Source organism: Arachis ipaensis, chromosome B01, assembly GCF_000816755.2.
Source record: "Arachis ipaensis cultivar K30076 chromosome B01, Araip1.1, whole genome shotgun sequence".
Classification (NCBI taxonomy): Eukaryota; Viridiplantae; Streptophyta; class Magnoliopsida; order Fabales; family Fabaceae; genus Arachis; species Arachis ipaensis.
Genome location: NC_029785.2, coordinates 137249943 through 137275207, shown reverse-complemented (window position 1 = coordinate 137275207; position 25265 = coordinate 137249943). Strand labels below are relative to the sequence as shown.

At 36.6% G+C, this 25265-nt stretch overlaps 6 protein-coding genes across 8 annotated transcripts in view; 4 read left to right on the top strand and 2 right to left on the bottom strand.

The window, feature by feature from the left end:
• Positions 1 to 1135, top strand: part of LOC107643521 (protein ELF4-LIKE 4) — a 2198-nt gene extending 1063 nt beyond the window's left edge. For 2 of the 3 annotated variants that reach the window (XR_002351294.1, XM_016347201.2), the window contains exon 2: positions 485 to 1135. Coding sequence is in view for 2 of the 3 variants with exons in the window: in XM_016347201.2 (XP_016202687.1) it covers positions 534 to 878 (345 nt within the window). In the remaining variant the exon portion in view is untranslated. Of the gene's footprint in view, positions 1 to 44; positions 353 to 484 lie in introns of those variants that run through there. The other variant, XM_021107528.1, reaches the window with a different exon arrangement.
• Positions 5647 to 7573, top strand: LOC107643514 (40S ribosomal protein S3-2). Its single transcript, XM_016347189.2, has 6 exons — positions 5647 to 5797; positions 5877 to 6024; positions 6119 to 6290; positions 6860 to 6914; positions 6993 to 7124; positions 7237 to 7573. The coding sequence occupies exons 1-6, from the start codon at positions 5765 to 5767 to the stop codon at positions 7429 to 7431; spliced, it is 735 nt and encodes a 244-aa protein (XP_016202675.1). The 5' UTR covers positions 5647 to 5764; the 3' UTR covers positions 7432 to 7573.
• LOC107643496 (replication protein A 70 kDa DNA-binding subunit A) lies at positions 7695 to 11417 on the top strand. Its single transcript, XM_016347168.2, has 2 exons — positions 7695 to 8708; positions 9501 to 11417. Exons 1-2 carry the CDS (start codon positions 8443 to 8445, stop codon positions 11155 to 11157), a joined length of 1923 nt encoding a protein of 640 aa, XP_016202654.1. The 5' UTR covers positions 7695 to 8442; the 3' UTR covers positions 11158 to 11417.
• Positions 11507 to 12117, bottom strand: LOC107643505. Its single transcript, XM_016347175.2, has one exon. It carries the CDS (start codon positions 12013 to 12015, stop codon positions 11656 to 11658), a length of 360 nt encoding a protein of 119 aa, XP_016202661.1. The 5' UTR covers positions 12016 to 12117; the 3' UTR covers positions 11507 to 11655.
• On the top strand, positions 13651 to 14506 carry LOC107620556 (E3 ubiquitin-protein ligase EL5-like). The gene has a single exon (XM_016322698.2). It carries the CDS (start codon positions 13895 to 13897, stop codon positions 14462 to 14464), a length of 570 nt encoding a protein of 189 aa, XP_016178184.1. The 5' UTR covers positions 13651 to 13894; the 3' UTR covers positions 14465 to 14506.
• On the bottom strand, positions 15731 to 17422 carry LOC107620548 (vacuolar protein sorting-associated protein 2 homolog 1). Its single transcript, XM_016322694.2, has 5 exons — positions 17262 to 17422; positions 16724 to 16854; positions 16534 to 16638; positions 16187 to 16447; positions 15731 to 16075 (listed from the first exon to the last, which is right to left on the bottom strand). Exons 1-5 carry the CDS (start codon positions 17296 to 17298, stop codon positions 15938 to 15940), a joined length of 672 nt encoding a protein of 223 aa, XP_016178180.1. The 5' UTR covers positions 17299 to 17422; the 3' UTR covers positions 15731 to 15937.

The following is a 25265-nucleotide window of genomic DNA, read 5'->3' as shown; positions in this document are numbered from 1 at the left end:
TCCTGAGTACAATAAAAAAGGTTCCTTTTATGGAAAATGGGATCTGCTTTTTAGTTTATTTTTATCTTTTTCATCTCATTGTAATAATGATACAATATAAAAAACAAAAATAATACCACTGTAGTAATTAATAGTAACACCATCAATCAGTAATTATTATAGTAGTAATAACAAAAACTAACAATGACAACATGTAATAATAACAATAACAATAAGTTATATAATCTGATTCCTCTGAAAAAGTGGCCTTATGGTGGTCATGATTTCTTCAACAGAGCTTGTCTCGTCTGCACAGTGCCTTAAACAATTCCAAAACTGCTTGTGTTTTGTCTCTCTGTATTGGTTAGTGCAGGCAGGTGCAGATAGTAGGATATGATTATGCATAAATAAAATATTAACATTTAATATTATATTATTCAATTTTTTATTTTCTAGCACTTCCAATCTTTGCTACATCCTTATTATTACTCCTTCATTGATGCAGGGCTGGTTCTGATTTACTTGATTAACCTTTTGACTGGGAGAAACAAAGAATGGAGGGTGACACATTCTCTGGGCTTGGCAATGGTACTCAAATTGATAGCAAGATTTTGCAGTCATTTCAGAAGAGCTTTGTTCAAGTGCAGAACATCTTGGATCAGAACAGGGTTCTCATCAATGAGATAAACCAGAATCATGAGTCCAAGGTGCCTGACAACCTAAGCAGGAACGTTGGCCTTATTAGGGAGCTCAACAACAACATAAGAAGAGTGGTTGACCTCTATGCTGATCTTTCAAGCAACTTTACCAAATCCATGGAAGTTTCTTCTGAAGGGGATTCCAGTGGTGCTGTGAAATCAGATGGTAAAGCCACCCAAAAGCGACACAGGCCTACTTAGGCACCTTATTTTCTTTTTCTTTTTCTTCTATGTTTTCTTTCTTGCTTGGTGGAGTAGTAGAACAACATTAGGCTGAAGCTCATCATCACTTCTTACAACTCAAAATATGAAAAAAAAAAAAAAAAAGAAGAATGATTTTCCAGAATTCCTCCCATAACTTGGTAACTGTTGATCTTATAGAAATCGACCATGTGTGTGTTACTAATGTAATCATGCCGTGTTGTTTAAAAGCTAAATGCAAATGCCTTTTCTTTTCATCATTCCATCCATTTTTATTCTTATTTTAAATTTATTTTATTTTTCTCTTTTGAACATGTGATGGAATATAATGTAATCTGATCTGCTTTTTCTCGTTTATGTTTGTTGTATGATTAGGTAGATTGCATGAGATAAGGGCTTTTAGCTTCAATAAACCTTTTTCTGATTTCCTCCTTGTTTAGAAAGACCTACATTAATTTTTGCCCTCAGTACTTTTCCCCCCCTTCTTCTGTAAGGACCATCCCTTATCTACTTTTGATGGGAACTCTTCATAGTACCTTTATTCGCTTTGCAATTTCAACTTCAACCCCAAAATGTTGTTTCTAGTTCTATACTTACCTAAGAAGAACTGAAAGTGAGAAAGAGGGTTGCAGATACTGTTTTAGGCCTATTCCCATGTTCCCAGTGCCTCTCTTCTTTTTACTAAGAAAACTCTAACCTGGTTTTACTAATCATATGTTTCCTGTGGGGTGTGACAACTGAGAACTGCATACATATCTGTGAAGATGCTCTGTAACATTTGGAAGAAATCAAAGCAGCTTTAAATTTTGAAAGAAAAAAAAAAGAAAAAGAAAAACCTTGGTTAAGTTCCCTATCATGCACCACCACAAGAACAGAATCTCAGATAAGAGATGAAAGGTCTTTTGACTAGGTGTAAGTTTTTATTAATTTCTTTATTTCTTATACCCAATGACTAGTGTTAGGTATGAAATAAATAAAAGTCTTCTAAGATTAAAAAGTAAAAAATACAAAGCACTAGAGTCCCCTAGATGCAGATGTGTGTAAACAGTGATGCCCAACAACATGACAAGGGACCCAAATGGTTCTTCTCTTTTGGCGATGGAACTAAACTTGAACTTCTCCATGCTTATCCCTTCCTGCTCAGGTTCTTTTTTCACTTATTTTTTACTTTCCAAATTTTCTCCCCCTCCTTTTTATTCTCTTTATGTTATTGATGTCCTATATGACAACCTTATACTTTGATAATTCCCTGGCATATGTATTTTCTCTCTCTTTCTTTGTTTCTCCCTGATTGCGCATATGTCTTTGTTGTTGGTGGACCCAGTTAATTGTAGTTTAATTTTCCTGATCTTAGGAGATAAAAAGGCCCACATGAGTGATTGCTGACAATGGCCTCTTTCTGATTTACATTTTGCACATTCATGGAGTGCACCTTTTCCTCCTTTTGTACATTCATCCTATGCCAATACTCTGCATCATTAATTATCAACATAACTCCTCCTCCTTCTTTTTCCCTTCATTCATTTCATATTTATTGTATCCTCGTTATAAGATACTGTAGAATATTATAATTTTCACTTTAAATGTAATCTATATACTTCGTTTTATAATAATAAACTAAAATAATGATTAAAAGAAGGGAAAGTATGAGAACCAATGAAATATTTGTATAATGTGTACAATGGAAGTTTATGGAGTATTAGAGATATAATTATTAGTGTTACCTTTTTCCATCAGTTGAAACTTTTGGGATGAGTAATATCATGACATGGTATTAGAGTGTTAGATCCGAAAGGTTAAGAGTTTGATTCTTGGTGAACCCCAAAATCAGTTTAAGTTTTTGGGAAGATGTTTATTATCCCTAGTATTCGGATGGTTAAATAGTATGGATGATGTTCATTTTGTAACTCAATAGCTCATTGTACACATTGTACAAGAAGAATGTTAGGGGGCCAGCAACTTTTGTGATTTGTAACTATCAATAATGGTTTTAATGGTGTGAGATTTCATCCAGTGACTCATTTTTCTTTATTGGTTATATGCTGACCAAAATTTAAGAAAGTTACTGGCCCCCTAGACTTTTCCTTTATACAAATAGTCCATTGTCTCCTTAGCGGGATCCTTAAAATAATTGTTAGATCATCCACCCCCTCTTTTTATTTTCCTCTTTATAATTGGGTGGACAATCATTTTAACCATGACCTCACGGGGCTCTTGGACTACCACTGAGAAACCCAAAAACTATGATAATTTACATATCATCATATCTATATACAATTATTGAGAGTGTGACTTAAGAAAGGTTAATTGTAACATTTAAAGCTTTAATTGGTCCATGCATTGAAATCTCTATGGGGAATACGACTACAAGAGTTGCTTTCTTCTTACAAAGGTTCAGGTTCATGATAGATGTGGATGTGGGAGTCTTATCCCTAGGTATCAATTCAAGAACTAGTGGATTTCTTTTTACATTATTTTTTGTTTCAAAAGATAAGATGCTGATATAATTAACAAATAGAAATGACTCATATCATGACCAAACGGTGGAGAAGGACCAAATGAGAATAATGGTAACAAATTGGGTGACTCAAAATTTGTTTTTAGTAATTAATTAATTCCTCATCAGCCGCCAATAAGGGAAGATAACGTAGCAGCTAATAATATTAAACCCAAAATCCAATTTCCAACAAAAGAGGAAAAAAAAAATCCCTAGTATTAGTAGGGGGAGCAATGTAAAAAAAAAAAAAAAAGTAACAATAAAAGAAAAATATAATATTATATGTTTGAGGTAATTCCAATAATCAAAGGGGAAGAATATCACACACAAATAAATGGATTGGTCCCAATGGCAAGCCAAGACAAATTAGACATTGTGTAGTACATGACATGTGCGGTGGGAATCTACTTTTGCCTTTCTTTCTCTTTGTTCCTTGCATTTCCAGCAAATAGGTTGGAAAGGAGGCTCAACTCTAGTTTGCCCCATGAAAGCCATTTTATAATAATGGAACTTTGCATATATCTACATCATTTGTTGGACCCAATTAAAGTAATACAAAGTGGTATAATAAACTAATGATCCCACACCCCATGCCACAAATGTTTAATTATGCCCGAATGAGCACTATAATAATTTGACGATAATTTTTAATATGTAATCATCCCCTTTCTACTTTCTTTAATTTCCTTCCCTCTTTCTCTCTTTAACTAAAGTCCATTGAGTTGATGCTTCACAAAGCCACTCTCTTCACATAGTATTTGGAATATATAGATAAATTTTTTTGTTTAAAAATTGGATATATACTTTAAGAATAACAATAAACTTTAGAATGTTGACCTCACCTTACACTTCTCTCTCTGTTAGGTGATCCGTTAACGTCGCAAAGTTGCATGAGTGATACTATATGGGAAATGGTTTGGTACAAAGATCGTGTCTCACTGAGGTTTCACCTGCCAACTGGTAACGAAACTCATCATCTTCTCTCATCTGTTGTCGTTTTATTTTATTCCTTTTTTTTTTATCTCGTAATAATTAAAGCGCATCGCTATCACCTTAGCTAGTATCCCTGATTGCATGTGGATGCTTACTTAAATTCATAAAGTAAACCACTGTTTAGTAATTCCAATTTGCGCAGAGTAAACTTGTGTCTATGTGTGTGTCATCAATTAATTAACTAATTAATCTAATGCATAACTAAGATTATCCTTGTGTATGTACGATATGAAATAGGAAGATAAAATAATAGATATCCTTTATTTGAGATAATCTCGTTCTTTAATAATATATATCATTGCCTTGCTTCGTTCGTAAATCATATTCAGCTGAAACCTGTGTTTTCACTTGAAAAGTTATATGTAGTTTTATCTAAGATAAAGTTCAAAGGAGAATTTAAGCGTTTTTTTTTTTTTTGAAATAAAGGAGTTCAGCACAACAAGGTGGAGCAACAAAAGAACCAAAAACTAACAGTAATAATAAACAATCCATAGTCATTTCCGGCATTGCCATCAACAACCATTTGGATCAACTCTACTCCAATCTTTACAACTCGTAAGCGAACTACTAATAATTTCTGCAATTCCTACTTCTTGAATCTTAAAGATTCTCGTTCCTTTTCATCCATATATGCCAAACAATAGCAAAAGATCTAATTAGCCACCTATTACGTTCCTCCTTCCTTACAGTCACTCCCGTCCAACTTTTAAAATGTTGTTTAATTGTTCTTAAAACAACCCACAATTTATCATAGTCAAACAACCATGCAACAATAAACGTTATTTGTAGAGAAATTTCAAATTTCAAAACCTTTGTTGATTTATCTTATTTAAATTTAAATGATTTATATATATATTAACAATCATCATATATGGTTTACTCTTTTTCCATTTCTTCCATATTTTTGCTAAACTTTTTATTGGTCATATGATTAATATTTTTTATCTATGAAGTTAATTTTTTTAGTGTGAAAGTATAGAGAAAGTATAAATCAACTCATTCTTTTTAACATAAATAATCTGTGGTTTAACATTTTAAACTTTTTATAATTAGCAACGTTAAATTTAAATATAATCATTAATTTAAATACAAATCCAAAATATCAAAACACTTCTCTTTACTGGGTTTCCATACTGTGCGTTAAGCCCAATTAATCGCCCAATACAACCACAAATGATGAGGCCCACTAATGGCCCAATAGCCACAAATGATGAGGCCCATTAATGGCCCAATACAACCACAAATGATGAGGCCCTTTAGGCTCTGCATATATAACAGATACCTCCGCTCCAACAAAACCCCATCGCGTGTAAATTAGGGTTTGCACTTTGCAGAGAGGCACTCATCCACAGGTAGCCACCGCTGGTGTATCGATCCGTACCTCTAATTCTCCACCATGGCGGCGATTCAGATGAGCAAGAAGCGAAAGGTCTAAATTCTCTCACTTTCTCCATTCGTAAATGGAATTCACCTTTTATTTACATTCGATCTAAAACTATGTTATGCAGTTCGTAGCTGACGGAGTTTTCTTCGCGGAGCTGAATGAGGTTCTTACCAGAGAGCTTGCTGAGGATGGCTACTCCGGTGTTGAGGTTAGAGTTACCCCAATGCGTACCGAGATCATTATCAGAGCTACCAGAACCCAAGCAGTTCTTGGTGCGTGCTTCCATTATCTCTCTTCTGATTTTTTTCCTTCCAAATATTTTTTCTTCGGATTTTGTTATTTAATATTGTCGTATACAAAATGTAGGTGAGAAGGGAAGGAGAATCAGGGAGCTAACATCGGTGGTGCAGAAGAGATTTAAGTTTCCTGAGAACAGTGTTGAATTGTATGCTGAGAGGGTCAACAACAGGGGCTTGTGCGCTATTGCTCAAGCCGAATCCCTTCGGTACAAGCTTCTTGGTGGCCTTGCTGTAAGAAGGTATATAATGTTAATCAGTGTTATTTAGATGTGTATATTTAAATCAAATCCTATGCTATGTATTACTTGATGTTTTTCGTCATGGATCAATCTGCTTTTTTGTACATCAAAATGTACTGGCTGCTTTCTCTGATTTCTCTGGTTTGATTTGGTGATTGTAGAATAGCATCCTTTGTCATCTTTAAAGCAAATTTGGTGCCTGCTCCACCAAGTTTGTGTCGGAAGATGACTAAATCATTATGTCCTCCATATCATCTATATTCATGAAATTCTATTATATTCATGTTGTAATGCTGGGGGGATAAATCTTTTAATATTAACTCTTTAGCTACTGCTTCTTTTGCTATGTCATTATATTGCTCTGATTGGTTTGTTACATTGTAAATTTTGTTTTATTTTTTGAATGAATTATGTTGTGTATTTATTTGGATCTTCAGTTCTTTTAGATGTTAGGGGCTGGTGTTAGACAGGTTGCTGTATGCACATTTTCTAATTAATAGGATACTTCCCTTGCTGTTTATATGTACCACTAAACAATATGAAATTTATTTCTAAAACTACTTTTGCAGGGCCTGCTATGGTGTTTTGAGGTTTGTTATGGAAAATGGTGCCAAGGGATGCGAGGTTTGTTCTTGACAGCATCTGATTTCAGGTTTCCTTGTTGCTATACTTAGGTTGCGATAACATTTTGATTCTGCGCAGGTCATCGTTAGTGGCAAGTTGAGAGCTCAGCGAGCTAAATCCATGAAGTTCAAGGACGGGTACATGATTTCCTCAGGGCAACCAGTCAAGGACTACATTGATTCTGCTGTAAGACATGTACTCCTTAGGCAGGTCAGTATATACTCTTTTAGACTAGTCTTCCTTTGATTGCATTGATAGAGTATGCATTTTGTTTTTGTTATGAAGGGATTTGGATAAGAAATGTTGTTTCTATTTCTTTTAGGGTGTTCTTGGTATTAAGGTGAAGATCATGCTTGATTGGGATCCTAAAGGGAAGCTTGGTCCCAAAACTCCCCTTCCTGATATTGTCACTATTCACCCACCGAAGGAGGAAGAAGAATACAACAGGATTCCTGCCGCAGCTGCCGTTCCAGCCTTGGCAAATGATATTGAGGCCCCTGCGGTCCCGGTTGCATGAAATGTTCTTTAATATTTTGGAGTAGTGGTTTTCTTTAAAGACACATTCAAAGTTTTTAAGTTGCTTAAGTTGTTTCAGAAATTTTGTTATATACTCTGCCAAGAAACAAGTTTTGAATGAAAAATTAATCGTTTTGCCTTTAGCAGCGGTGCCCTTTTTCTGTTTGTAGTTGGCCACGTCTCTTAAAATATATGTTTACAATTTTCTTCCGTTTTAATAATACAAGTGAACATATGTCGTATAAATAATACATACTTCGATTGGGAATTTGCCGCTTCTGAAGTATTATGGTTATGTTTAAACCCCGGAATTTGTATATTTATCATGTTTTTAACGCAGTTTTAGACAAGTTGAACAGGGAGTATTATAACAGTGATTGTTAATTATATATGATCCCTGCCTTACAAGTTTCGCAAGCAAAATTAATACTATATACTATATAGAAACTACAAACCACCTAAATGAAACCTCCCTGTGTCTCTCTATTATGCAACACGCAAGTCATTTACACAAGATCGATTACTTGATAATGCAAAATAAAACTACTTGTTAATAATCTTTCTATTTGTAAAGACTAAATTTTATTTGGCTTTCTCATTTAGCTTTAAAATTTTCTGAAATAATTCTCTTAATCTTCCAAACATTAAATTAAGAAAATGCCTTAGGACTAATAGTCATCAATAATTAATGTTTAAAAGTATAGAATAAACTATCTTGCTAAATTATTAGATTAAAAAAATTGAATTGATGGTTAAGTGATGGCTAAATACAATGCATTTTTCTTAAATTAATAGCAACTTATGTTTTGTCTGAATAAAAAAAATCATGGACTTGAAACTTTGAAACTGGGTTGTTGGGCTTGAGCAGCCCAAAAGTGATGGCGCGAATAAAGTTCGAGTCGGCTTGCTTACGTCACCACGCTTCATTTCAAAAACCGCGCCAGATCCAAAACTGATCTATTCTGCTCTTCCTCCAAAATCAATCAATCTCTCTTTCTCTCTCAGTCGGAGGATGCCGGTGAATCTGACGGCGGACGCGATCCCGGCGATCGTAGCAGGCGACGTTAACTCGAAGCCACTGTTGCAGGTTCTGGAAATCAAGTTGATTTCGAACAGCAAGCAGCAGGAGAGGTACCGGCTTCTGCTATCCGATGCGGTTTCTTCTCAGCACGCTATGCTTGCCACTCAGCTCAACGATCGGGTCACAACCGGACAAGTTAAGAAAGGTTCAGTCGTTCAGCTCATCGAGTACATTTGCAGTCCTATTCAAAACCGCAAGTCAGTTTCTCTCTTTCTCTCCCTCGTTCTTGCTCCTAATTCTATATTTGATTACCTCTAATTAATTACTACAGTTATCATTAAATATATCTTTAAGGAATAAGGATTAACCTCGAAGTGGATTATAATCAAATATCAATATGGCTTTGAACGTGATGTTCGATGGAAAAACTTGATCTCTCCGAGATTTGGATAATAATAACTAGATTTGTATGGTTTTAGCTTACACGAGGTACTTGCTTTTCAATTTGAAGAGGATACTGTCGTTTGAACAGTTCCAGAAGATTTATCAAATGGTTTACGTTTTTTTTGGACGCAAGAGTTTGCTTAATTTTGGATTAACTAGGATGTGTAAGAGAAGGACATTTAAAATATGGCAAGAGTTCAAACTGGTTGGTGAAGATATTTAGATGCACTTGTAGTTCCTGGTAATTTTTGAGAAATACTTGAATTGAAAACCTCTTTACCAGATAGATACTAAATAATTTTAAAAAATGATGTGACCAAATGAGTTGCAACTTTGATCCTAAAATATTTCGGCATTCGGTTCTAATATTCTGTAGTTTTGCGAGGCAGAAAGAATTCAACCTCATTACAGTTGGCAAAACCTCATTTGCTATTGAAGTTTTTGCGTATATGCTCGAGTCATAAACATGTTGAACTAGGAACCGAGCCTCTTCAAAATTGCAACAATAGGTTTCTCAAACGCACTAGTTTATAAATATAAACTGTTTGTTTTGCTGATGGTGGTTCTGATGTGATCTGTGGATTGAAAATTGTCTTCCTTGACAGGATTGTTGTGGTGCTGAACATGGAAACTATAATACCAGAATGCGAGATCATTGGAAATCCAATATCATTTGTGGAATCTGATTTACCAGCCCAGGGTGCTTCACTAAGTAATACAATGCAGAACTTGTCCAAGAGTAGTTATTATCAGCTGCCACCGCAAAATACAAGTTATAATGTCCAGAATTTCCAGCTGCCACCGAAGAATGCAAGTTCCTATGTGCAAAATTTCCGGCCAACTGTTCAAACTGCTTACAAACCGCCACCAGTTTACAAAGGCCAAGGTGCAATTCTGAGGAATGAGGCCCCGTCACGTGTTATTCCTATATCCGCTCTGAATCCTTATCAAGGTCGGTGGGCCATCAAGGCAAGGGTGACTGCAAAGGGGGATCTGCGCCGCTATAATAATGCCCGGGGAGATGGTAAAGTCTTCTCCTTTGATCTCCTTGACTCTGAAGGTGGTGAAATACGAGTGACCTGTTTTAATGCTGTTGTTGATCGATTCTATGATGCGATTGAGGTTGGAAGAGTTTACTTGATATCTAAAGGTAGCCTAAAACCTGCACAGAAGAACTTTAACCATTTGAAGAATGACTGGGAAATTCTTTTGGAGTCGACATCAACTCTTGAACTTTTCCCCGAGGAAGATGGTTCTATACCTAAACAGCAATTTTCGTTTAAGCCTATCAATGATATTGAGAACGTTGACAATAACTCCATACTTGATGTTATTGGGGTTGTGACTTGTGTGAATCCATCAGTTCCCATCTTGAGGAAGAATGGAATGGAAACCCAGAAAAGAATTTTGAATCTGAAGGACTGGACTGGAAGGAGTGTTGAACTGACCCTTTGGGGTGAATTTTGCAACAAGGAAGGGAAAAATTTGCAAGAAATGGTCGATGCTGGATTGTTTCCCATTCTGGCAGTCAAAGCTGGGAAGGTCAATGACTTTAGTGGAAAATCCATAGGGACTATCTCTGCCACACAGTTTTTCATAAATCCTGATTTTCCTGAGGCACGTAGCTTAAGAGAATGGTTTGATCGAGTGGGAAAAGATTCTGCTTCTCTGTCCATTTCTAAGGATATCATACCCGGAGGATCTAAGAATGATGTACGTAAAACTCTGTCTCAGATCAAGGATGAAGGTCTTGGGCGTTCGGATAAGCCAGATTGGATAACAGTGAGGGCAGCTGTATCTTTCATCAAGACAGATTCGTTCTGTTACACAGCTTGCCCTCTGAAGATTGGAGAGCGACAGTGCAATAAGAAAGTGACCAAATCAGGAAACTCGAGGTGGCAGTGTGATAGGTGCAACCAAGAGTTTGATGAGTGCGATTACCGGTTTCTTCTTCAAGCTCAAATTCTGGATCACACTGGAATTGCTTGGGTAACTGCTTTTCAGGAAACAGGGGAAGAGATTATGGGCTTCTCGGCGAAGGAATTGTACTTATTGAAGCATGAACAAGAGGATGATGAGAAGTTCATAGGAATAATCAAGAGTAGACTGTTCAATGAGTTTGTCTTGAGGCTGAAAATCAAAGAGGAATTATATGGTGATGAACAGAGGTTGAAGATTACAGTAGCAAAGGCAGATAAGGTGGATTACTCTTCGGAGTGTAAGTACGTGCTTGATTTGATTTCGAAATTCGGTAGGCAGTAATTGACTAATTGTAATCTGAATTCCGCCATGTTTCTTCACACACAACCCCCTCTACCACTATTAGCGATTTAGCGTTCAATTTAACATAGAACCAGTCAGCATGAAAGACGGGCTCATTACAAGGTTGAGATTTAGATATTAATTCAAGTTCTGAATTTCTGCATTTCATGATTGGGAGATATGCCTTAATATGAGATGAGATATGAAGGTAATAATATATTTGACAATTATCATTCTGCAGTCTAACTTCAATATTTCTAATATTATATGTAAGAGTGTTATCTACCTCGCGTATGCTTGTAGATTTGTTCCCATGCAGCAGAATAAGAATAAGAAAAAGAAATTACGCTGTAAGAATAAGAAAGCTTGTGGAGATGAATAGTAATATAGTATATATTACACACAGAGTTCAATATCATTAATGGAAGATCAAGACAGAGATGCATATCATAAAATGAGTGAAAATCTAACACTCCCCAGAGGGCCTCATAAGTTCGCTCAGCTTCGCTTAACAGGATCGAAATTCGCAACACCGATGACGGCACCAACGATTGCTACAGCCACAACTCCACCAGCTGCGATGCTGAGCAAGAAGTTCTTGAGAGAAGGAGTGACAGCAGCTTCAGCCACATCAGGAACCATCATCGACGCCGTCAATGCAGCCGCCGTCAGCCCCGTCACGACCTTCTCCTTCATGGATGCCCTCACCTGAACCCTTCCACTGGGTTTTGATGCTGCCACGGCCTTTGAATTACGCAGTGGGAGTGGCTTGAAGAATGTCTCGGAGCTTGGCACCACCCTCTTCTGGCCTGCGTAAGTTAGTGGCATGGCCATCGAAACTGCTGAAGTTGAAGCCATTCCTTTTCTCTCTCCTTCTTCTGCTTCCCCTGCTTTGGTTTACTTTGGTGAAATGAAAATGCTTTGAAGAGTGAGGAAACTGATATGTGATTTGAGAGAGACGGTGGTGGAGAATGAGAGGCTGAAATCTCTGGCATATTTGCCTGTCCGACGTGGCAGCTTCTCCATTGAAAATAATTGGATAACGTTATCTTGTTGGCTCTATTCACCACGTATATCTCTTCCAAGATCCAAAGAATAATCTGGGCGTTTTTAATTGGATTTCAAGTTCCAAACCCTACAATCCTCGTTTTTTGTAAGAATATTTGTTTTGTCCAAAGTTTTGTTGGGCTGAATATTTTGTTGTTTGGGCTCCTGGTAAATACCTATATTCATTGTCCCTTCTTAGAAAATTGGGACGCTGTCTAATTTAGTCCGCTTGTTAGTTAGAATTAGGTTACTTCTAAGCAAGCTCATATTTATCCTTGAATTCAAACGTTGATTTGTGACAAAGGCAAGAGTGTTGAGTATATTTTCTCATAATAAGGAATGTAGAATAATATCTGCTAGAGATCCATTGAATATCTTTTCCCCCTGCTTATATAATGAATCCTAACATTTTAGTTAACTTGTTGTTTGTAATTTAAAACATTGTGTAGATTAGTTAAATTGAGATGGCTAAAGTTGTTCTTAACATTTGATTTTTAGTATCGGGGAAAGGGTATAATACTATAATGTTGGTCAACCGACTTGTGTTGTCTTTAGTAATTTCGTATTTTGAATGCCCTTTTCTGATATCTAATTTTAAATATTTATCATCAGAATATCCCTTTTGGAAATAGACATTACGCGGAGGATATCAATCATAAACGACCAGTAACATGTTCATTGGTAAATACTAAGTACTAAAGTACAAAGTTACTTTCTCAATGGATCCAAGACCAATTTCAAATGCTAATAATTAGACAGTATTACCAATTCCGCAGGCAACGGAACAGAATGTGCAAGAGGGACAGCAGACTCATCTATTGTTTGCCACTTCTCACTTCTCACCCATCTTTAATTTGATCACTTATCTCTCCACCCCTTGGCTAATGGTTAATAGCACTTTTTACACTTCTTAGACTGCGTTTATTTTTTAAGAACAGGACAGAACAGACACCAAGAATAGGATAAGATATTGATGGATAGAGACACAAAATTTTGTGTTCTTGTATTCTATTTGGTGATAAACTAGAACAAATTGAAAAATTAACAAGAATAATAAAAGAAAAAATAAAAAATAAGTTGTGTCCCTTGCTAGTGTCTTCGTGTCCTTCCTGTCAGAATGGACACAAAATATACTAATTCAGTATCTCTAGACATATTATTTCTGTTCATATCTCTTCTGAATTTTGTGTCTCAATGTCTTATCTCTATAAATAAACACAATCTTAGTGTCTTCGTCTCTAACAAAAAATGAACACCCCCATGCCATATTTTATGGTAGTTAATAGATATATCTTTTTAACTGAATTATTTAGACTTCTTTTAAATTAATAAATATACGCTCAAAAAGATGATTAAAAAGGTTTATAAAAGACTATATGATTAACTCTTTATGATAGTAACTTGAAATAAAGAGGAGGAAAAGGAGGGGGAAAAATAATAATATCTTTTCCATGGCAACATAACCACCACGGCATTTTATAGTATAAAGTATAAACAACTAAACATTATTTTAATTTAATAAAAAAGCCTAATCCCTCTAAAATTGTGCCATCTAGATATTATAATTGTTGCTACATGATTTTTGATTTAATATCTAGTTGTTAACTTGTCATATCTAATGAAAAACACAATATATTCTCCAAGTTGGTCTTCCCTATAATCCTCTTCACTCCCAAGTCCCAAAAAAAAAATGGGTGACGTTCTAAGCCCCTACACACTTTCACCCCCACCATCTTCATCATCTTCTTCAACAAAGTCCAACATTATCATGCTATATTATGGCCTGGCAGTTGTTGGAACCGCCGCAATAGCGCTAGCACTTTACAACTACTGCGTCATCAGAAGATGCAGCCGGCAACAACAACCGCATCCCGAAACAACAAGTGGGTTGGTCGAGGTTGTCGTGTCAAGAAACATGAGCTTCGAGAATTCGCAAAGTAACTTGCTCTCAAGCTTCAAGTACAAGAAAGAAGAAGCAGAGAAAAAGGAGAAAGCCCAAAAAGAAGAAGAAGAAGAAGGTGATGATGATGGTTCTTATGATGAGTGCCCAGTTTGTTTATCGGTTTTCGAAGAAGGTGAAGAAGTGAGGAAGCTTCCGAGATGCAAGCACTCTTTTCATGCTCAGTGTATAGATATGTGGCTTCACTCTCATTTTGATTGCCCTGTTTGCCGTACACCGGTGGGGCCTTTCTTCCGCCGTTTTCCGCCGGAGACTAATAATAATTCCGTTGAGGAGTTGCCGGAATCCGGTGGTGTGTGAGGTATAAGGGTGGTGGGGCCTGGCCAGCTTTGGGGAAATTGGGACGAGTCGTTGTTAAATTGATTAATTGATATGTTAATTTTGATTTATTATTTATATATCATCGTTAAGAGTAATTGTCATGTTGCTAATAGAATAAGTACATGGAGCCAATGGCCTAAGCTAATATTGTGTACACTAGAGGTTTAGGAAGTATTAGAGATATAACCATTAATGTTACATTATCCTGTCAGGTTATGTTTTTGGGATGAGTGGTTTCATGATATAGTATTAGAGTTCTAGATCTGAAAGGTCAAGAGTTCGATCAGTACTCGTTGCTAATATTGTATTTGATCTTTATTTTTGGATGGAAGTTATATTACTTGAGCCATTAATAGTAGTAAAAGAACTTATACTAGCAGCATCTTAGTCCGTAGCAAATATATAAATAGATTAGGTATAGCATTAGCATTAGTGTCACAGTGAGCTTAGTTGATCCCTTTTTTTCTTTGTGCATTTTTCCATTTGGGTTAAAATATCAATATCGCAAGTTGAATATAGACCATTCATTTCGTACATCATGCGTCCATGTCTTACTTTTTTCCATTTTGTTTTGGTTATATTTGTCTGCTTCTGCTGCTGATTCTAGTTGGTAATTTGGTTTTTGGTATACAATCAAGGCAATTTGTATGATCAAATTTTAACAGTGGCAATTTTTTTCCCATGCAAGGCAATTATTGTCCTCCTACATTTATTAAGAACCTGCGTATATTTTGTGAGGTTATCATCAAGGTTGTGGTGAAAATCAATATTTTCTTTGGTCAGAATTCGCTGTATCCTTTTATTTACCTCTTTTTATAAACAAAAATTCACTCTTATTTTTCCTCTTTTGGGTGTCTCTATCTAATTCTTGTTTGCCGAAGCACTACACACAGAATTAAAAGGACAAAAGTAACTGAGCCGAGCACCAGATTGGTGATAAAAAGGGTGTCCTTCAAAAGGAAGGAAAAAAGAGTGATAAGAAAGCTCTGATTGCGAAGTGGGAACCTACCATATATATATATAATTTAACCATGCTCATATTTGGCGCAAATTAGTTCATTTTCATAATAATGATCTACTCGTTTTCTTTCGGTAGATGGGACCAAAGTTAATTTGAAACTCATTAGTCATTGGACATGTATCTTATATGACAGCTTGCGTGGTACTCGTGCACGCGAAAATCAGCACAAGTCAAAACTAACAGGTTAATGCTAGTTTGCTACATAGAAATTGTTCAAATGAGACTGTCAAAAGAATGGGGGGAAAATGTTCAAATGATGCAGCATTGATGCATTAGTGGGAACATATACAAGAATTACTCGGGGATTTAATATTTAAAAACCCTTTTTGTTCATGATCTTCTGTTCAATTCAATTATACTAAATGGGTAGTATGGTACACACGACCTCCATCATTCACAGTAAAACTGGAGACCCTGGATCAGAATCAAAATTACATCTTTCTTAAATTGTCTAATCTTGCCTGTAAATCACTATCTATCCCGGCATCATCATTCGCAGCAGTTTCAACTTGAGGCACCTTAGTCTTTGCAGCTGGCGCTGCAACAGACGATGACGGAGCATTCACAAGCTGCATATCAAATCAGAATTCATCAGGCAATGTCATGGTGACAAACTCAATTACTTTGAACCTGTTAAACTAGGTGGAACAGGCAATAAGGCATAATATAATAATATATACCTCTTGGTTCATGTCAATTCCGATCTCATCGAGAACCTGGTTCACTAGTTCTTCGGTTTCTTCTTCTTCCTCGTCCCCTTCCATAGCATCATCTATTGCATCTCCCATCACCTCAGTTACCAATTCCATCTTCTCGTTCTGTCTCTCAAATTCTTGCATGATTTTCTGCAAAGATGGCAAGTTCATCTGCCTATTCATCTGTCCCATTGCCTTGGTCACACCTTTCATTGCCTCACCCATGGCTTGTGTTGACTTCAAAGTCTGAAAAATGGTAATAACGATTTTATCATTCTCTAAGGAGCATGAAAATGCCATGAACTCTTACAACTACACAAACAATGACATACTTGAATCCTGAGTGATACGCCCTGAAGCTGCGATTTAAGCTTATAAAACTTTTCAATTTGATGCCTTGTTCTAACAAGATCTTTTGCCATCACTCTAACAGCACCCTGGAAAACAATTGCATGCATTAAAAATAGCTAAGCTAGCACAACTAATGCTACAACAAATAGTATCAAAACACAATCATCATACCATCTGGCCTTGTTTTGCACTTTTCTTTATCTCTAAAATCAATTTCTTCTCCTGTGATTGTAATCCTTGTCTCTCTCGCTCTATTTCTCTAATTGATTTGTCCAACATTCTCTTATTTTCCCGCAGCAATTCTGAAAAGTAACAATTAACATCATATAATAAGAAATCAACACATAGTAAGTAAATACCACCAGATCAAAACAATGTTGGATCTGCCATCATTCTAAGAGTTCCACTCTTGCATAAAATTTTGACAAGTAAATATATTGTGATGCCTTACTAGCATAATATCAAGGACAAAAAGGTTTCAACATAATCAATTAAAGCACTCTGCAAATTTTGAATAATCATCCAAGGAATTTGAGCAACCTCAATTAAGAATTAGAGGCCTCCAAGGACCAAGGTACAATTCAATGTAAAAAAATATAAAATTCACACATTTTTTATTTTAATAATTCCATAATCAAAGTGAAGTAATCAAGTAACATATAAAATTCATAGATTTTAGTAATTCGAGAATCAAAGTTAAGGAACGTACCTGCGGGGGTTTTTCTTTTTCCGAAGATGAAACTCATGGCTCCAAAATCAGCAACCGCAGGAAGCAGAAACCGAATAGAGGTTATATGATATCACAGAGAAGCAAACAAAAACCTTGATTTTACTGCTATCAGATAAGAAGCTTCTTCTTTTTTGTTGTTTGGGGTGGAATCGAGTCAGGCATTAATGGGCCTACTACAAATATTCATTCGAGCCCATATATGGTTTGGGCTTTTTTGATATTTTTATGTCTCCATTATAATAACCCAATTTTTTCAACAAAAAATCTAAAGATTTGCACTCGGGAAGAGGATCTCATGAATCGCGGTACAAAGAAAGTTAAAACACGTGACGATGCTGAACTAGGTGATAACGTTAACCGAATTCAACCAGCTATGGATGTGGAGTTGGGTAATGAAAATCAACAACCGTCTTTTGACAACGCAAAGAGTCTTCTATAAGGATTCTCTAGTGGCTCTTGGGAGTTCGTCTATGGCTGAGGACGATATCGATGAGAACGATCCAAATTCAGAAGACAAGTGGTATAAAGATGATGAATCGAATGGAAAGGAAGATAAGCCATTTGACCCTTGTCTGGTTATTCTCGTCTCAAAAGAAGAATTCGATGAATGGTGCAAGCCATAGCAAGCAGCGCTGATCATGAAGGTTTTTGGGAAAAGAGTCAATCTTGGCTTTATAAAACATCGTTTAAATAGAGATTGGGTAAGAAAAGGTAAGATCAATGTTATAAAAATGGATCGTGATTATTTTCTTATTCAGTTTACAGAGGAGGAAGACTACTCACATGTCTTGCTTGGGGGTACCGTGGATGGTGGGAGGACCCTACCTTATTGTTCAGAGGTGGCTACCTTTCTTTTTGAAATCCGAAAAAGTAGTGAAAAAAGTGACAGCTTGGGTCCGAATACCCAATCTACCAATACAGCTCTACAACCACAGGTTCTTATGGAGAGTTGGATCTGCTATTGGCACAATACTGAAGGTCGACAGAGCAACATCATTACATTCTCGAGGGAGGTTCGCCAGAATTTGTGTCGAAATTGACTTAACCAAAAAGCTGGTACCTAGGATCTCGGTGCTGGGGAGCATGTTGAACATTGAGTATGAGGGTCTTGATGAGCGGATTTCTTGACGGTTTAGAATTTCTCTAATGAAGTCTCGTTGTAAAGTATAGTTTCCAAACCAATCAATAATCCTTTCATACAAAAGATTGTTTGTCACTAGTACAAACCCCTATATTTATAAACCGAAGTATTGAACCTCGGGTCGTTCTCCCTAAGAATTGCAATGAAGCGTCTTGTTATTGGTTATGAGGTATGTTTGGGGTTTTTGAGATTTTAGACAAGAAATATAAATGACGATGAAAGTAAACTAATAACTAAAAAGGCTCTTGGCAAGATATGAGAATTAGAAGTCTTATCCTAGTTATCCTCCTCAATTGTGACCACAAATTGTTCATTGCTACCACTTAGTTAACCTCTAACCATGGAGGAAAGTCAAGTGGATGAATCAACTTGATTCCACAAGTCCTAGCCAACTCCCAAGGGAAAGACTAGCGTTAGTGGTATCCAAATCAATTAGCAACTTCTAATTATCGATCAACAAAGGAATTAGATAACTCAAGCGTCACTAATTACTCCACCTAGGCCAAGAGGAATAAAAATCTATACTAGAATCCAACCAAGCATTTCATCAAACACTTGGGAGGCACAAAAGAAAAGCATAGTAAATTGATAACAAGAATAGAATCTAACAATAATTGAATGTAAGAAATCAACAACAACAATAAAAGAAAACGAGATCTACAAGAATTACCTCAAATTACATTAAAAGAAAATAGAATGAACAAAAGTAGATCTACAAATAAAATAGAAGAACTCAAATAACAACAATAGAAGAATGATGAATGTAACAACAAAGAATTAAGAAGAAGAAGAAGAAGAAGAAAGCATGAATTACAACCTAGATCTAAGAACTAAACCTAATCCTAAACCTAATTCTAGAGAGAAGTGAGAGCTTCTCTCTCTAAAACTAAACTAAACTAGCCTAATGTGTGTGTATGAATCTCTACATGCCTTCCCCTTCATTCCTTGGTCTCCTTAGCCTTTTTCCGCCAAAAACTCAGCTCCAAATGGAGTCAGAAACCCCCCAAAATTGCCAGGCACGAGTTCCTCTTTAAAAATCACGTGCGGCCTTCGGCGCGTACGTGCCCCTGGGGTATGTCGCAATCCGCGTGGATGCGTACAGTGCGCGCGTGCGCCCATGGCTTTTTCAAATCTTTGATTTTTCATGATTTCTCCACTTTATATGCTTTCCTTTCACTCCTTTGATTCCTTCTTGGCCCTTTTCCAACCTGAAGTCACTAGCAAACACACCAAGGCATCATCTAGTGAAAATCAAAGGTGAATAAAAAATTATAAAATTAAAGGTGTAAAAAGCATATTTTCACATCTAAGCACAAGTACGGAGACAATCACGAAATCATGCTATTTCATTGAATAAATGTGGGTAAAAGGTGATAAAATCCCCCTAAAATCAATACAAGATAAACCCTAAATATGGGATTTATCAGGTCTCCACTTCATCCGTTTTTCTTGTGGGATGTACGGGCACATTGCAGAGGAATGTAGCGAGAGAACGGAGCACAAGGAAGAACTCCGAGAGGAAGAAAACACCGCGGATGATATGGTCTCCGACAAGGAGGCCGACGCTAACGGAGGACAAGAGTCAAATGAAGAAAGAATCCAAAAGGATACGGCTAATGTGCAAAAATCAAGGGATAATCAAGACCCACCCAATTTCGGGCCGTGGATGATGGTTAGAAAACCACAAAAAAGGAAACAAGACAAACATGCGCCAGTGAACAGATATGCTCAATATGGGAAGGTCTCTATTTCAAATAAAGATAGGGCTATAGTTCCGGCGGAAATTACAATGGAAAAAGGATCACGTTATAATGCCTTGTACGAGGGAAATGGGGAAGAGGAAATTGAGGATACTATAGACGTGGAAGATGGGATTAAAGAGAACATGCAAAATGGGCTGGACATGGTTCCAAACCAAAAAAAATGGGGCCTTCAAAATGCCTACAAGCAAGGTTCTAAGGCCAGGTGCAGGAAAGAACCGGTAATGTGGAAAAAAGACTAGCCCAAAGATTGGGCTCATGCCAAGCAATAGACAACCCAAGTCAAAAGGGAAGGAAGCCTTGGGGACTCAAACACCTACCAATGACAACATAATTACCTATAAGAAGACCCGCTCATCCTCAAGGAATCCTGAAACCATTGCTATTGAGAAGGAGATGCTGGATAACATGAGAAGGTTACATCAAGAGTAAATTGAAGCACACGAAGCTACGAGGATGGCAAACCAGATCCTTGAGAACCATGAGGTGAATGAGGATTTCGCTTCTCTAGGGAGAGGAAGATCTGTTTTTTATGAAGGGAATAGTAGTCGGACCCAACATGGGCCCCAAGGAGACCCTTCTGACGAAAACATGGTAACTTTGGTGGATGATAATGATAAGGAAGATAGTGTTATGCTAGATAAGCCTCTAGTGGCTGATGGGATTGATGACCAGTGTTAATTTGAAATTTTTCTCTATCTTTCTCCTTTTTTTCTAATGAATATTATCACCTGGAATTGCCAGGGTGCGGGTGGTAGGTCGTTTCCCACTCTTATAAGGGATCTTAAAAAATAATATGAAGCAAGTATTGTCATTCTTCTTGAAATCCATATCAGTGGTGATCGGGAGAAGGTAGTGTGGGAGAAGTTAGGTTTTGATGGGGAAGTTCATTGAAGAAGCAAGAGGCTTCTCTGGGGGTATCTGGTGCCTCTGGAATAGCAATCTTTGGCATCTTGAGATTATCCGACACAATGCGCAGCTTGTGCACATGAAAGTGGCGAAAGAAAATTCGAGGCCTTGGCTACTTTCGGTTGTGTAAGATAGCCCTCAAAAAGCTAATAAGAGACACTTATGAAACAACATCAGGGAGTTAAGTAGTACATCCAACCTGCCTTGGGTTCTTTTAGGGGATTTTAATGCTCTTATCCACGACTACGAGCATCAGGGGGAATGGAAATAATACAAGTACAGCTTATATGGATTTTAAATCTTGTGTTGTTGATTGTGGTTTCTTTTATCTTAGTTTCACCGGCTAGCCTTTTACCTGGAAGAGGGAAAATCTGTTAGAAAGGCTCGATCATGCTATCTGTAATCTTGAATGGCAAACCTCCCTTCCGGAATCAAGAGTAAAGCATCTTCCAAGCTTTAAATCTGATTAACCCCTTTATCTTCAATTAGATTTCACGTGTCTTGTTAATAAAGGTAGGAGACCTTTTAGATTCTTGGCTGTTTGGCTGGCACACCCTGAGTTTGCTAATGTGGTTAATGAACACTTGAATTTTAATAACTCCTGGTCTGGTTGTATTGCTGACTTCCAAAAGTCCCTGAAAGAGTGGAACTCCAATGTGTTCGGTAACATTCATCACAAGAAAAGTAAAATACTAAGAAGGTTATAAGGAATTTTAGCTAACATGAATCTTAATTGTAATCTTTTTCTCCAGAACTTGCAAAAATCTTTGTGGAAAGAATATGAAGAGATCCTCATCTAGGAAGAGATCCTTTGGTTCCAAAAATTGAGATGTAACTGGCTCGAGTTTGGTGACCATAACACTAAGTATTTCTATGGCACCACTATGGTTAGGAGGAGGAAAAACAGGATTAAATATCTCCAGGACAGTGATAGAAATTGGATTTCAAACAAAATTGAGTTGAAAAACATGGCCACCTCCTTCTATAGCAACTTATTTACTGATGGTATTTTGGAGATTAAATTCACTCTGGATGGGTGTTTTCCCGCAATTTCTCAAGTCGATAAGAAGCTTATTGGGAAAAACTGTACTAGCTTGAAAATCGAGGAAGCAATTTTTCGAATGGAGGCCCTCAAGACTCCAGGGAAAGATGGGATTTAGGCTATCTTCTATCAAAAACACTAGGATAAAGTTGGTGCCAATTTATGCAAGCTTGTCCAATATGTTTTTGCTAATCCAAGTAAAGTAGGGGAGATAAATGATACGTTGATTACTCTTATTCCAAAAGTTGAACCTGTTTCCAACTTGAAACAGATGAGACCCATTAGCCTTTGTAATGTCTCTTATAAAGTTATTACCAAGCTTCTTGCTACCCGTCTTAGGAAAATCATGGATCATCTCGTAAGTCCATCCCAATGTAGTTTTATGCCCGGAAGACAGAGTTCTAACAATATTATTATCTCGCAAGAAGTTATTCATTCGATGCGGAATAAGAAAGGGCCAAAAGGTTGGATGGCAATTAAGATTGATCTTGAGAAGGCGTATGATAGGTTAAAGTGGTCCTTCATCAAAGATACTTTGGAGGATATTGGTCTGCAGGGTCACATTGTTAACCTTATCTACATGTGTGTATCTTCAGCTAGTATGCGGATTCTCTAGAATGGGGAGGCCCTTGAAGAATTCCTCCCGACCAGGAGAATTCACCAAGGGGACCCCTTATCCTCGTACTTTTTGTGCTCCGATGGAAAGATTGTCTCAAGTCTCAAGTTATAAATGCTGCAGTGGAACATGATTTCTAGAAACCAATTAGCTTTAACAAAAACAACCCGAAGCTTTCTCATTTATGCTTCGCTGATGATCTGATAATTTTCTTAGAAGCTAGTGTGGAGCAAGTTGGTGCTATAAAAAAAATTTAAAGCCTTTTGCGAGAGCTCTGGCAAGAAGATTAGTAATGATAAAACCAGAATTTTCTTCTCCAAGAACGTCGGGCATAGTGCCAGAAGTGAAATCAGTGAGTTTTTGAACTTCACTAGAACAGATGACCTTGAAAAATATCTTGGTGTTCGATTTATTCATTCGAGAATTACAAAAGACATCTACAAGGACATCGAGGCCAAAATCAATGCGAGGCTTAACAATTGGAAAGCTACATCCCTATATTTGGCAGGCAGAACCACCCTGGTGAGATCGGTCCTTTTTACTATCCCTAGTTATACTATGTAAACTGTTGTTCTACCTGTATCTACTTGTAATTTTATTAACCGTAAATGTAGGAATTTCATATGGGGGGATTCTGAGAATTCAAGGAAAATTCATCTCCCTAATTGAAAGACTGTCGGCAAGCCCAAAAGATCTGGGGGATTGGGCATCAGACAAGCAAGGGAGCTTAATCAAGCTTATATGATGAAGATTGGTTGGGGCCTACTTGAAAGGAAGGACTCCCTCTGGGCTATAGTGTTGCGAGCTAAGTATAGATATGGCAACGACATTATGCTCAATGTTATGAGAAAAAGTAGCGACTCAAACCTTTGGAAGAGAGTTTGCTCTACCTGGAAAGACGTCCAAAGCAATTCCATTTGGCGTATTGGTGATGGATCTCGCATAAAGTTTTGGGAGCACAATTGGGTCCCTAATTTTGGAAGCCTTAATCAACACGCATCTCATGTAACTAATCTAGTCGATTATGGTTATGCTCTGATGGATTTCCTAACTGTTTCAGGTGAGTGGGATAACGAGAAATTGAAAGGATGGCTCCCGGACCAAGTAGTTCAAAGGATTATATCCCTATCCCTACATTCGCCTTGGAAGCAAAAAGATCATCTTGTCTGGGCACAAACCTGATCCGGAACGTAACCCAGGATAAGATGGAAGATCAAAGAAAGGGACTCCTCAACCTAACTTGTCAACGCCATAGTTTGGAAATTGAATCAAAGGGACTCCTCAACCTTCTACCTAATTCCCCGATGCAACAAGAGAGGTGATACGTGCTTCAAATGTACGTAAAATAAAGAGTTCAAGTGTTATTTAGAAGATATTATTAGTTTACATTTTTAGAATATTTTAATTTATTTTGATGTATTTTTATTTTGTTTATTTAATTACTAAATTGGGCCTTATATTTATGGGTTTTAGGGTTTTCTTTGTTTTAACCTAATAAGAGGTTATAAATACCTCCTTAGCTATTGTAGTCGTAATATAGAATGATTTAGAGGTTTAAAAACCCTTTTTTTGGTTTCGTGATGAAACTATGGTGTGGACAATTGAGGTTGAAGAGTCCCTCTCTTGTTGCATCGGGGAATTGGGTAGAAGGTTGAGAAGTCCCTTTGATTCAATTTCCAAACTATGGCGTTGACAAGTTAGGTTGAGGAGTCCCTTTTTTGTTGCGTCGAGAAATTAGATAGAAAGTAGAGTGATTCTCTTTGTACTGAATTTCAACTTATCTTTTTTGTTTCTATTTTAATTTCAATGTATCTTTTTATTCAGTTTGAATCCTTATTTTCTTATTTATCTTTTATTTCCATATCATTTGGTATCAGAGCTCAGGTATTAGATTAATTCTTATTAATCTATATTTGTTCTTCTTTTATCATAAAAAAAAGTCCAGTGTCTCTTTGTGTCTTTCTTTAAGTTCTTGTGTTCTTGTTTTTTTGTTTGCGTTTTATTATTGTTAATTTTATTGTTTACAAAAAAAAAAAACATACAGTGCAAAAAAAAGAAAAGAAAAAAATATACAAGAAAGAAAAGAAAAAAAATTATCTTCTTTATAATTATTGTGCTTTTCATATACTATTTTACCTACAAGATTCGAGGACGAATCTTTTTTGAAGAGGAGGAGAATTATACGTGCTTCAAATGTTCGTGAAATGAAGAGTTCAAGTGTTATTTAGAAGATATTATTAGTTTACATTTTTATAATATTTTAATTTATTTTAATGTATTTTGATTTTGTTTATTTAATTACTAAATTGGGCCTTATATTTATGGGTTTTAGGGTTTTCTTTGTTTTAACCTAATAAGAGGTTATAAATACCTCCTTAGCTATTGTAGTCGTAATATAGAATGATTTAGAGGTTTAAAAATCTTTTTTTTAGTTTCATGATGAAACCATGGTGTGAACAATTGAGGTTGAGGAGTCCCTAAAATATTTTAAAAAATATTGGGTATATAAGTGAAT

Coding starts and splice junctions, on each gene's coding strand:
- LOC107620556 (XM_016322698.2), top strand. CDS start 13,895: ATGGGTGACGTTCTAAGCCCCTACACACTTTCACCCCCACCATCTTCA.
- LOC107643496 (XM_016347168.2), top strand. CDS start 8,443: ATGCCGGTGAATCTGACGGCGGACGCGATCCCGGCGATCGTAGCAGGC. Junction 8,709..9,500: donor AGTCCTATTCAAAACCGCAA/GTCAGTTTCTCT, acceptor CTTCCTTGACAG/GATTGTTGTGGTGCTGAACA.
- LOC107643505 (XM_016347175.2), bottom strand. CDS start 12,015: ATGGCTTCAACTTCAGCAGTTTCGATGGCCATGCCACTAACTTACGCA.
- LOC107643514 (XM_016347189.2), top strand. CDS start 5,765: ATGGCGGCGATTCAGATGAGCAAGAAGCGAAAG. Junction 6,291..6,859: donor GGTGGCCTTGCTGTAAGAAG/GTATATAATGTT, acceptor CTACTTTTGCAG/GGCCTGCTATGGTGTTTTGA. Junction 6,915..6,992: donor ATGGTGCCAAGGGATGCGAG/GTTTGTTCTTGA, acceptor GATTCTGCGCAG/GTCATCGTTAGTGGCAAGTT.
- LOC107620548 (XM_016322694.2), bottom strand. CDS start 17,298: ATGAGTTTCATCTTCGGAAAAAGAAAAACCCCCGCAG. Junction 16,639..16,723: donor GTGCAAAACAAGGCCAGATG/GTATGATGATTG, acceptor ATTGTTTTCCAG/GGTGCTGTTAGAGTGATGGC. Junction 16,448..16,533: donor GCGTATCACTCAGGATTCAA/GTATGTCATTGT, acceptor ACCATTTTTCAG/ACTTTGAAGTCAACACAAGC.